Source organism: Sitophilus oryzae, unplaced genomic scaffold (genome assembly GCF_002938485.1).
Source record: "Sitophilus oryzae breed Bouriz unplaced genomic scaffold, Soryzae_2.0 scaffold_1274_pilon_pilon, whole genome shotgun sequence".
Classification (NCBI taxonomy): Eukaryota; Metazoa; Arthropoda; class Insecta; order Coleoptera; family Curculionidae; genus Sitophilus; species Sitophilus oryzae.
The window spans coordinates 4,075,676-4,089,115 of record NW_022145920.1 but is presented as its reverse complement, the minus strand read 5'-3'; the positions used below and the strand labels follow the sequence as shown (position 1 = coordinate 4,089,115).

Sequence of the window (13,440 nt, the reverse complement as noted above, 5' to 3'; positions counted from 1 at the left end):
AATTAAATATATGAGATGAACCGCCTATTTGAAAATATGCATATTTCTTTAAATTCGAAACATTCAGTTTTAAGACAATCCGTATACGTAAATAAAATTATTGATTTTTAAAATATTATTCATAAACTAGGGGAGGGAAATCAGGCGACGACCAGAGATAATAGTTGTTAATAACTTTTGGACTGCCATTCCATACGCATTGATGTTATTTTGGTTCGTAAGTTTTGTGACAAAGATTTTTTTTACCTTTAATAACCTTTACCTTTTAAGAAAGTAAATGTTTTCTCATTATTTAATTAATGTTAACTAAAGCATATGATGTATCATTTGAGAATTATATCATATAACATGTGTATGTATTTAATGGAATCGATTATGCTGTGAATAATTTCAGTTTAAAAGTAATCTAAATACAATAGTTTACTGTTCCTTCGTGCCGATGTTTGTGGTTCAGTGTGACAATAAGGGCCTTGTTGAGTGTACTAACAATTTTCGACCGTGCATTGGCGAATATCTTAGCTCGCAAAAGGGCAAACAAATACAATAAATAGAATAACTCATAGAATAACTTATAATCTAAAGATATTGGCACCAAACCTTCAACTTTAGCTTCTAGCCCGTCAAACTTAAAAACTCTTCAGTTTTAAACGATATAAATGTGGCATGTTTTGAGTGTATTAAACCTAAGTATGAGGAGGGTTTCTATATTATTATTATTTCTCTTTTATTAAAGTTCAGGACAGCATAGTTTCATTCTCTGGAATAGTGATCGGGGTTTTCACTGCCGTGCCCTTTTACTCGTGAATTCCAGGCTGAGAAATTTAGTGTTTCGTTTACAAAACCTATTCTCTTCAAATTTCCCAAAATATTGCTTCTATCGAGGCGCATCCGAGGTAATTCACAATAAAAATATTTTTAACAAAACGTAGGTTCCTTTATTTCATTTAAATTGTCTTCAACTTTGTTGACGACCCTGGGTGCTTACATTACATATGCAAAGGTGTGTTTTACAATACAGTATGAAATAAAATACCCGACCAGTTTGATAAAATTGTAACAACATTTTTTTTCAGTTCTATCATAATAGTTTCAAATTAAATTCGTCTGTCGTAATAGTAAGTAGTAAGTAAGTAAATCGCAAATAAAAAGTCGCCTGTTTTGATCTATACCCTCTAATATTACCTAGCCAGATTTACTGACGTTATTTGCAAACATCACCTAGTCTGATCCCTCTCCCTTATTTCGATGGCATACGCACCTTCATTATTCCTGAACTAGCAAGGCTTAATGGCATATCGTATGAGTAGAGAGAGGGGGATAAACTTTCCAGGCAGTTCATTAAGATACACCTCTTATTTAACGACTTACACCTACCCTAAGTCTAGCGTCGAAGGGTGTTTCATGTTATTACAAAATGACGATACTCGCGTCGTTACTCTTCGCAGGGAACTATAATGAACACTTTCCAATCATTTTTAATTAGACGCATTAATATTACTTTAAGAAAAAATCAACTAATTAAGATTATATCACAGTGTATTCTATTTAAACTATAAAATATTATACACCCTCTACGCTATATGGAAAACAGTCTGAAACAGGTAAAGGTTGTGTTTCTTCGCTTAACTTTGTCGCGTCTCGGTTGATCTCTGGTTGTCTTGGCCTATTTCCGTTTGTCTTTACCTACTTTCATTTCTTAAAAACATATTCTCCGCTTGCCATGACTTACTTTCATATCTTAAAAACGCCTCGAAACTACTCGTGAAATTGCGGAGGAGAGCGTGGGGGGATTTTTTTGGCAACTTTCGGTTGTTTCCTTTTGTCTCGTTCAATTTCGTCTACACTGCTGTGGTAATACAACGGAGACTAATAATTGTCAGCAGTAGTTTAGTAATAAACAAATTTGCTTAACGAACCAAAAACCAACAACTGTTGCAGCAGTGTTTACAAAAAATAACTATTTTATTTTGTAGATTTTCTTACAGTGGCGAAATACCGCTAGGATTTTTTTGAAGATATGTTATAGAGTTAAAAAAATATAATAAACGTGGCACAACAGAACTAACTCGGCTATATTTTTTGCGTACTGAAATTACATACAACACACTGCCATTACTTGCTGACAAGTATTTGACACGCATCAGAATATGTTTACACAAGGCTTTTTCTTTCATAAGCTTTTCTGTGACTGAAAAGCCCGATACGTGATGTTATCTCTCTTCCGCACTTCGGATATTCAAAAATTGAATTGCTTTGTTGCCTCTTTACTTTTTGGCTGTCTCTGTTAACTGAGTTTACAATTCTTCACCATTGCGATCTATTGTGCGCTACTTCTTCCCACTCATTCTGCATGTTTATCCCCTTTAAGTTTTCGTGGAAAATATCTTTGTAACTTTTGAGTTGTACACCCGGTTTCCTCTTACCGTCTACAAGCTCACCGCAAAGCAGAGATTTTGGTAGGCGTTTTCTTTGTATTCTGCATACGTGACCAGCCCATCTCAAGCCGATATGTTTGAGACATGGTGCAACCATTTGATTTTTAACAGTTGTCTCTGTTGCAACTTATTTAATGCGTTCGTGTGTCGGCGGGACGGCACCCAGGTTTTGCTTCCATATAACATAGTAGGGATTCTTATTGCCCGGTACACTGCAAGTTTCATTTTTGTGGTCAAGTCATGATTGTAGAAAACCCTGTATCTTAATTTCCAGAATGCTCTTGATACTGAAATTACGTTCTACAAAACAATATTTTTTTGAAGTATACCGAGTGTTGATCAAAAGTGGTTCACCCCTACAACTTTTGTACTTTTTACATAAAAAAGGAGAATTTGTATGTTATTATACTTTTCTGGTAAAACAGGAGGTGACCGAAACTAATTGAATACGTCAATCAATCCCGATTTATGTCATATACTAACATACCAAATTACGTTTTTTTTACCTGAAAAAAAAAATAAAAAAGTTATGGAGTGAGCCACTTTTTAAAAACACCCGGTATATGTTATAAATATTCGTAATACAAGTTTTAAAATGTTTGCAATATAAGTCTTTAACAAATTATAAATTAGTATAAACAATAATGTTGATTTTTTTTATTATAATAGTTATTGGGATCTGGTAGATTTTAGGTATAGTCTGTAAAACGAATAACTTTGAATTTGACAGTTCCCGCGGGCTTTTCTAGTGTTAATTTTATTAGGTTAGCAACTTGCGGCCATGCTGACGCAATGCCGTCTCTAATAGAACAGCCTCAGAGCGAGATTTATGACGTCACGCTAGTTAGATACTACGGATTAATAAATATGTTGTAGAATACATGGAAAACATAATTATTACTCGTATTTTTGGTTTGTATTTTAAAAATGATATAGTTTACATGAAATATACATAATATACAGTTAATAAATACAATATATATATATACCTATTTATAGTAATAAATACTTTGGCAGATAAACTATGAACCATACAAATGCAGCAAATGTTTTACAATATGGCTGAAATCGTACTCCATAGTCAATGTAGATAGTTTTTGTGTTAAGAATAATAATTTAAAAAAAATATGTGGTTATCTTTTGACAAGTTTATATTAGTTTATTAATTGCGGTAAACATTATACTATATAAATAAATTTTGTGAATGCAAATAATAATACATCACTATTAGTAGAGATTGAATGTTTTTTGTTACATTAGATCGATTTTCAAACCCCAAAATTTAAAATATATTTTACATTTTACCCATTATCTTATGTACTACCTATTCTTTATTTGTATATTGTAAAACATTTGCTGCATTTGTATGGTTCATAGTTTATTTGCCAAAGTATTTATTACAATAAATAGGTATATATTATATTGCATTTATTAACTGTGTATTATGTATATTTCATGTAAACTATATCATTTTTAAAATACAAACAAAAAATACGAGGAATAATTATGTTTTCCATGTATTCTACAACATATTTATTAATCCGTAGTATCTAACTAGCGTGACGTCATAAATCTCGCTCCGTGGCTGCTCTATTAGAGACGGCATTGGTCTAATATTTAGAAATGTCAAAAGCTGATGACGTTTTACTTTTGTCAATTACGACATTTCGTGTTGATTTTTGCAAGAAGAGGAAGAACTGTCACTTGTTTTATTATTTTCCTTTTCTATTTCACGAAAGTAAAAAGAGTTACCTACCTGATTCGTTCAGGCACTCAATTTAAAGAATATCAGTAACTTTTTTGATAGAGGGATTTTATATTCGCCATGTTGGTAAAAAATAACGGTCAAAATTCAAAGTTATTCATTTTATAGACTATACGTCGAATTTTTAAAATTTTCTATACAGAATTGAGAAGAGGGGCACTTATAATGATATTTTCTAATAAAAAAAAGTGCGGATTGTCCATAAATAATACCAAAAACAAAACCTCCCCAAAAAATTTTGTAACCAATTCAATCAAAACTCAGTTACGGTGGACGTTTTTACCATTGTGATCCTCTTCTCAATCTTTAACACAGATCAAAATATAATATCTATTCTTATCAGCTTAATATCGCTACGGCTATTTTTCAAAATTAATAGGAAAGTATAAATAAAACAAAATCCCGATTTTCAATATTTCATTGTTACCGCCAGTGATATGCCCAGACGCGAGCAAAAGACAAATAAACCTGCGTCTTCCTTGTCACTCTTATTAAACTTAATAAAGAAAGCTATATTCTAACCTCAAAAAATAAATAATTTTATTGCAGAAATCTCAAACATTTAGCCGAGTATCCGTACTTAAAACGTTAAAACATTAATTGTAGAATATATTAATATCAAATTTACATCAATAACTTCAAGATTGACGACGTACCTAAAATGTACCATCACCTAGTTATTGTTTAATGGCGCATTTGACGCGGCACAACTATTAAACAATATTAGTTTCGTCACCCTTAGATTTAATATACCTACGCCATCAAAATTTATTTCATCTCACTGTTCCGCGGACCAACTTATCCACGAAGGCACCATTGTATCAAGCATGTTCAAACTATAATACTCTTATGATGTTTTCCGATGAATTAGAGATATTTAACATTTCGGCCGCAAGTTTGAAGAATAAAATTAAGCGGTTGCTGTCTGGGGCATCTGAGTGGTAATTTGGCATTACTTGGTAATTTGTTTAAAATATTCACTATGTATTCCTTTATTATTTATAATTATATTCATAATTTGGATTAAAGTTATTATTTATTTATTTATAATCATTTTTATTTATTATTTTGTAACTTTCATATTTTACTATTGTAGTTTTAATAATTAGATTTAGTAAAATTTATGAACTTTCAAATATACTATATTATTTTTGTTTAATGCTAATACCACGTCTATGATCGAAAATAAACTTCGTCGTTGACATGTTTGTATAATAAGTTTACATACAAAATAATAACGAATTCCAAGCCACCTCTGATGCCTTTTTTTCTTTTTATCCTATGCTATTTCTAATAAAAGATTATTATTAAATTATTTATTGTATATTATAACTTACACTACGAAAGATGAATAATATTTCAGTTCTACCCTTGTATTCATAACCTAAAAGGGTGGGAAACTCCGTTTCTATTTTAGTTCCGGAGACTCACATTAAAAAGCTGTCATTTTTGTTACTACTGGTATCTTTTAGGTTTTAAGTAAGTTTCGGGTGTTGAGTTACTTTGTAGGTTTAATCGTTGATGTATTTTGATTTGGCGTCAAATTTTCTTTTAAGGTATTTATTTTAACAATGACATTTATGAAAAAATATTGTAAAATGAATTTATTTTATTTAGCTGATTTAATGATTATCTAATTACATTGATTTAAGCCTCATTCAGAACCTCAAAATTCGTGATATAAATTGGTGGATTCAATTGTACTTTATACTTTTTTATACAATAAAATTAATAAATACTTTAAAAATACAATAATTAATATTAATACAATATCTTAGCAACAGCTTGGTGGTAGTCACTTGTATCCATAGAGAAAGCCTAATATTTAGCTTATAAAACAATCAACTTTTGATTTCATACCACAATTTCTCTTGACGGAAGATAATCAAAGGCCAAAATGACATTTCTCTCAAATTTTTAATTATAATTAACCAACTTTAAGTTTTATTCAGAACCTCGCAATTAATAGAATAAATTAGTGGTTTCAATTAGCGTAGAAGTTTTTGTTCCTTTAATTTCAATGTAAGCATTCAGAACATCAAAATTAGTGGTAGGCATTTTCAATTAGTAGAAAAAGTTATCAAACTTTTAACTTTTCAACTAATTAAACTTCAAAGTTTGCGAGGAATGTCATTTTGGCCTTTGATTATCTTCCGTCAAGAGAAATTGTGGTTAGAAATCAAAAGTTGATTGTTTTATAAGCTAAATATTAGGCTTTCTCTATGGATACAACTGACTAACGCAAGCTCTTGCTAAGATATTCTATTAATTTTAATTGTATTTTTTAAACATTGTGAATGATCGTAAACTAAAAAATATAAAGTGTAATTGTAACCACTAATTTATTCCACTAATTGCGAGGTTCTGAATGAAGGTTTAAACTTTTTCTACTAAGTCAAAATTAATACCAATAATTTTGTCGTCCTGGCTGATTACATTGAAATTAGAGGTACAAACTTCTACGCTGATTGAAAATTGAAACAACAAATTTATTCCACTAATTTTGAGAGGTTCAGATTTGAAGCTTTACACATTTATGAAATATATTTTATTTACTATATTATTTTATAGATATTAACTATAATATTAATTTAGAAAAATAGTTACTACTTTAACAAATAACGCGAACTTTATTTGTTCGTTAAATATTCTATTGACATTTTAAGTTGAAAAATTATCAAAAAACCTGTTTATAAAAAGAACATCTGTAAACAATTTAGAAAAGTATAACCTAGTAATTGCCGTTTATGCATAATGAGTTCGCTTGCACGTAGCAGATTGTTTTTTATTTGTTTTTTAAAAGGTAAGTAAATAGAGCATGACGTAGCAATTATAATGCTTGAGCAACAGCACGAACTTGAGGAAATTCTGCGTCATTCGACCATTTTTTTCGTATTGTTTACAGAGACACAAATCCATGAATATTCCTTTTCCTTAATTTTCCACGCTCCTCGTCCTAGATTGCTCTCATTTCCATAAAAAAATTCTTTAACGCTCGCCAGAAATGTATTTTACGAAAACCTTTAGAAATGAATCTTTCTATTTCTATCTTTGAGGAAAATAAGAAGAGCTTGGGAGCTCCCGATAATTCTAAGCAATATTAACTAGTTAAAATTAAGTATCTCTTTTTCGTTGTTATATTTTTTTCGTATCGCGTCTACCCGAGTACCTATAGATTTTTTTTATTTCATATCTCCCTAAAAGAAATATATATTTTTTATATAAGAAAAAAATATAGTTATTTTTATTTGAACAAATAAATAAAGAATAAACGACATAACTATTAACTGACAATATACCAAACATATACCAGTATGTATTTATTGTTAATGTGTCTTATATAATGTTGAATTTTTGATATTTTCCCATAAGGTAGTTTAAAGTAGTTTAAATGTCTACTAAGATGTTAAAGAATTGTTTAAATAACGTATTGAAACACAAGAAATCGGTCAAGTTCACTAAAATCAAACTTAAACGTAAAAATGATTAAGCGGGGGGTGATATAAAAAGAAGTATTTTTGGTTAGTTACTTTTATTTTATACAGTTATTGATAACCAGCGCACAAGGAATAATATTAATCAGGGGTTTAATTGTTTTAATATATAATTTAAGTAAGTTAGTTAATTTTTTAAACAATGTACGCGGCAGCTGGAGGTGCGTCTCTGGCCAGCCGCCAGGCCCGACAAAAACAGCGTCAGCAAAAGTCAAAGCAGCTTAAAAATGCTCAAAAGGCCTCCGAGTTTCCGCCGAAAACGCCACAAGCTAAACAGTTCCACAACTACACCGATCCGGCGGTACCGCGGTTGTCTCGCGTGGAACGAGGTGCTTTAAAACCTCCCGGCGCCAACGAACGCCGACACAGTACTTCGAATTATCTGAAAGAACCCCAGGCGAGGGCGCGAATACGCGAAAGCCCTTCCATATCCATTCCCGTACAATCATCGCAAAATTTACCCCAACTGCCTCTGTCTCCCACCACCTTGGTGCAGCACAACCACGTGGAATCTACGTACTCGCTGCAAGGAGGTCAACTGCCGCAAATATTCGTACCGGACGATGCCCCTCCGGAGAGAAGGTGCAGTTTCGTGCGCCAAGTGGAGGAGGTTGGAAAAAAGGAGGAGGATGTGCTGGACAGGTGTCACCATCTGTGCAATTTTGAGATCAGAGATGGGCCGTGGGAAACGCACACGCAATATTACACGGATTTGGAGAAAGAGATGTATGGAAGTTTGGATTATCCTTTCTCTGAGGTAATATATTTAGTGTATCTTAACAATAAATCATAATTAGCGACTGCAATATCACACATATTCATGTGATTTCTCAAGCGCTGGGTTTCTTATTATTTCTATTCAGTTTTCCCCAATTAAATAAATAAAGGACGCCATCTACTGAGCTCGCAGTAAATGTTTCTAGAGAATTTTAATATCTAGATTGAATCTTTTAGCGCTGTAATAATTAATTAATAAAAAATTAGATTAAAAGATTAAAACTCGATTAAAATTATTTTTAAAATGGCGGCTTTTCCGGAAATATTTCTAGTTAACATGAACTGACTTATTTAAAAAGAAAACTTAAAGGAAATATATACAAAGACAAACCTAAATAATAAAGTTATTGATTAGTAGAAAAACTCTGCTTTAAAAGGGAAAATTAAAATAAGTAAGTTGACAACCTTCTATTTAAATCATAAAATCTATCATATGATATTGGCTGTAATTGTCTTTGCATTATGAAAGACCAAAGAAACGCAACTACGTCAAATCGAAGCCCATCTTTCATAAATATCACATTTCTTATAAATACTATTTGTCGTATACCGGGTGCGTCTCAAAAGTGGCTCACCCCTATAATATAATAATAATAAATCGTCTTTATATTAGTAGTAGCTATAAAAAAAGATAGTTTGTAAGTATAACTTTTTTTATTTTTTCATATAAAAAAAACGAAATTTGATATGTTAGTATATGACATAAATTAGGATTGATTGACATATTCAATTGTTTTTGGTCAATTCCTGTTTTACCGGAAATGACTACAACTTTTGTTTTTTTTAATAGCACCCACGGTATTTTTTACTTTATTCGATAGAAAATGACATTCTGAATAGAATGACATATCATCGGCAACTTTTGACATTTTTGCTTAATAAAAGATCGTATTTTAAATTTAAATCAGTGCCATGGCTATGTTAAAAGCACTAATTCTTAATCAAGGAACCTTGGAAAAATAGATTTGATCGTCTAATGTTTTTAATCTTCTTGTTCTGGCCAGTTAGAAAATGCTCCAATCGTATTTTTAATCATATCTCAATTTTTTCATATGGAACGAGGGTGGCTCATTAGCATATTTGGAAAACCCATTTTTTTACGAATAATTTGATACCACACACTTGGGCATTTAGAGACAAATTTTCGTTACGAACCGCAAATTATAATTTCAAATAAACCATATGCGAAAATGTCAAAAGTTGGCTTATGAAATGCCTTCTATTCAGAGTGTCATTTTCTATCGAATAAAGTAGAAATATACCGAGGGTGCCATTTAAAAATCAAAAGTTGTAGTCATTTCCGGTGAAACAGGAAGTGACCAAAAACAATTAATTGAATACGTCAATCAATCCTAATTTACCAAAGCTAGTTTTTTTAACTGAAAAAATAAAAAAGTTATAGTTATAATTATCCAAGGATTTTAATAGATATTATAATAATTTTAATTCCGTTTGCGTGAGGTTAGTAAAAAACTGAGAGCTTTTTTAATCTTATTATTAGTCAAAGCATATTTTTCCGTCAAAGGGTGTAATAAAATAAATGAAACTCTATATTTCTTATGCAAATATGTTTTTTTTATGAAACGTAAGATATATATGCCAGGTACTAAATTAAAATTAACTAATAGCTTTTAAGAAATTTAAATGTAAATTTTATTAAAAAATATTAATGGCCTCAGGAATGGACTCAGGATATAAAATAAAGGTTGTAATAAAAAAAACGGACAAGTGTGAGTCGGAGTCGCCCACCATGGGTTCCGTACAAATTTATAGGTACATATATTTGATGCCAATTAAACTAGTAGTGACGTAATCGAGGGCGCGATTTTTAAATTCAATGCTGCCAACCATGGCAACATATTCGTCGCCGGGCTGACTAAGTGGAATTTAAATTTACAGCTAGGGATTCAGGTGGTAGCTCTGCTGTAAAAAATGTCAAGTTGCTATATTTATTTTTTTTATTTCCTGACATTGTCATTCGTTTTGACACTTTAGTTTTGTTTTACGAGTTTTTGGTTTAAATCATGTTTAAATGAATTGTGTTGTGATATTTAAAGCTTAAAATAGCAGACCTTGCAGTCAAACATTGTTCTTCTTAGAACCTATTTTAGTGCGAAGTGTACAAGATAGCTTAATGGCCGTAAAAAAATCATAGTAACTTTATTAGAAAGCGGTAGTAATGACCCTTTATGTCCCTTAAGTGTTGCTTTGGAGGCGAGTTTTGTTGATGTAAATAATAACTGTTTATATATTTATAATTAATTTTTTTTCTGTTTCCTAAAATATTTTGATTAAAAGAAAATATGTAAAAGTGGGCAAGGCTGTATCAGTCAAGCTAAATTAGGTGACTAAAAGTTTATCTGATATGAACTATAATATAAATAGACTTTAAATAAAGACTACAGGATGTCCCCGGATTGTCTTTACAAATAAAAAAACTGTTTTTGACACTTAGAAAGAAAAATATATTCTTCATAAAAAGATTTATACCGTTTTAGGAAAAATGGAAAACACATGCAAATATGGTTAATTTTTTATGGTTAATTTTATCCTAGAAGTCCTAAAAACTCAAAAGGCGTTTCTATGGTAATATTATGTATTTCTATTTCATTCTTTGATAAATGGTCTTTAAGTTTTTTTTTTAATTAACAGTATTATATTGGACAAATATTGTATTCTTAGTTGTTTAAAAGATTTTCATAATTCCTTATAGTAGGATTGACCCTTCTTTGCGTAATTTCAAAACCTAAATTTGATATTATTTTTGATAATAACCCTAATTGTGATACATATTTTTGACAAGCTTATGGCAAGCCAGATCATATGATTTATAAAAATAGAGGGCGTTCCATTTAAGAAAACGTAACTTTAGTTCATATCTTCAAAAATATTTTTTTCGTAGAATATCATACTATGCTACTATATTCTACGTAAAAAAAATGGGACACCCTGTACAATACCTTTAAAATAAATTATACACTGGACACCGTCTGTGTCCAATTACCATTCGAAACAGATAATTGTAGCTTTTTAAGTAGATTCTAAACATGTTCCAGTTTTTTTTTGAATTGTGTTCGTGGCACGCCGAAAGGTAAAGTTGGATCAATATACATTTAATCTGAATCGCGTGAAGCACAAGCGTCAAGTCAGCTTTAAATTGGGTATCTGCCAAGCACGGCAGTCCCTTTTTTCCAAATGCATAATGTATTTTGAAAAATGACTGATTTACATCGAGAAAAATAGGCGTTCTATATTTGCGTAATGTGCGGTTGTTTCATTTAGTATTTATCGTATATATTGTCGTGTTCCGCGAAATTTGCATTTGCAAATTAACTATAAATCCGAAATTTGTTATACATTTGTCCCATAATTTGTTTAATATATACTAAATATATTCCATGATTTGTCATTGGGAATAATGAATAGTATAATAGTTATTTTCTGGGTAATAATAAAATAAAGTTAGAGAGTTGATGAAATGGAGTTTGCCTAGAAACATTTGTACGCACATTTTAAATAGAATACTTTTAGGGACTATTTGTCAAATAGAAATTAATCTCTTACAATAGAAAATCCTATCTAAAAAGTAGGATTCAAATAGATATCGTTAAATTGGAAGGGGAATCAAAACAAAATGAAGAACCTCTTGACTCACTTAATCTCACCTCTTAGAGAGTTGCAACAAGTTCTTTTTAAATGTCTATACCTCTATGGCCGATTCATCTCTTCAAAAAAGTCCTATATGTATTTTGCCACTGCAAGAAAATCTACAAAATAAAATAGTTATTTTTGTAAACAGTGCTTCGTTAATCCAATGGAGCTCGCAATGAAGACTAATGGTCAACAGTGGTTTACAGTTGGGGGTTGGAACCTTTGGTGTTACACAGCAAAATAAAACACTAAATCGCCACAATACACCAAAACACTTTTACTTTTACACTTTCATAATAAGATTTATACCTTTTTAGGAAAAATTTAAAACACATGCAAATATGGTTGATTTTTTTCCTAGAAGTCTTAAAAGTCAAAAGGCGTTCCTATGGTAATGTTATGTATTTCGATTTTATTCTTTGATACATGGTCTTTATTAATTTGACGCCTAAATAACAATTTTCAATATTTTTCGTTTCAAGTTTGTTTTCCTTTTTTTTACTTTCCTTACCCTTGCATCTGAATACAATTTTGGTTCTTAGATACAAAATTTAAAATCAAATATTATTTTTAAAGTTTATTTTTTTTTAATTAACAGTATTATATTGGAAAAATATTGAATTTTTAGTCGTTTAAAAGATTTTCATAATTCCTTATAGTATGATTGACCTTTCTTTGCGTAATTTCAGAACCTAATTTTATAATGTGATGAACTTTAAACTGTTACCACCGAATTCCTAAATATGTTTTCATCTTTTTTTTATAACGTGATTTATAACGGGATGGGTTTGCAAATATCTAAAAGCTTGCTTGATAGCACTTTCCAGGTCTTCGACATAGTTATGGTTGCCACGATATATTTTAATATTTCAAAAATCCCTATATATAAAAATCGAGAACAGACAATCACGAGGATTAGGAATGCTATCGTATGGGTCCATTGGTCCCAATTCAAAGATTTGGGAAATAGTCATTTAACAAAGTTCTAATATTTTCAAAGTTGTAAGGGGGAGCCCCATTTTCCTGAAAGAATATTTCATGTAAATTATCTAAAGGAATATGTAAAAGTTCCGATACGATAGCTTCCAAGATTTAAAAATAGCGATAGATAATTAAGTTTTCCTTATATATAAAGAATTTATTATTGGCTTCCAAAATAAAACAAGAGACAGATAACATTTATACTTTTAATAATTCTTTAGTTTCTTTTTATCAATCATGGTATACTAATAAAAATGATCTATTAGTGAAAACTTTTAAATATTGCAGTAACTAGTGAAAATAACAGAAGCTTATGGCAAGCCAGATCATAATTTAT

General features: G+C 30.5%; 1 protein-coding gene across 1 annotated transcript in view; it reads left to right on the top strand.

Moving 5' to 3' along the window:
- The first annotated feature begins 7,773 nt into the window (after positions 1-7,773).
- Positions 7,774-13,440, top strand: part of LOC115874391 — an 85,831-nt gene continuing 80,164 nt past the window's right edge. Inside the window, exon 1 of the mRNA XM_030889542.1 lies at positions 7,774-8,451. Within this exon, the coding sequence (XP_030745402.1) occupies positions 7,837-8,451 (615 nt within the window). The 5' untranslated portion in view covers positions 7,774-7,836. The remainder of the gene's footprint in view (positions 8,452-13,440) is intronic.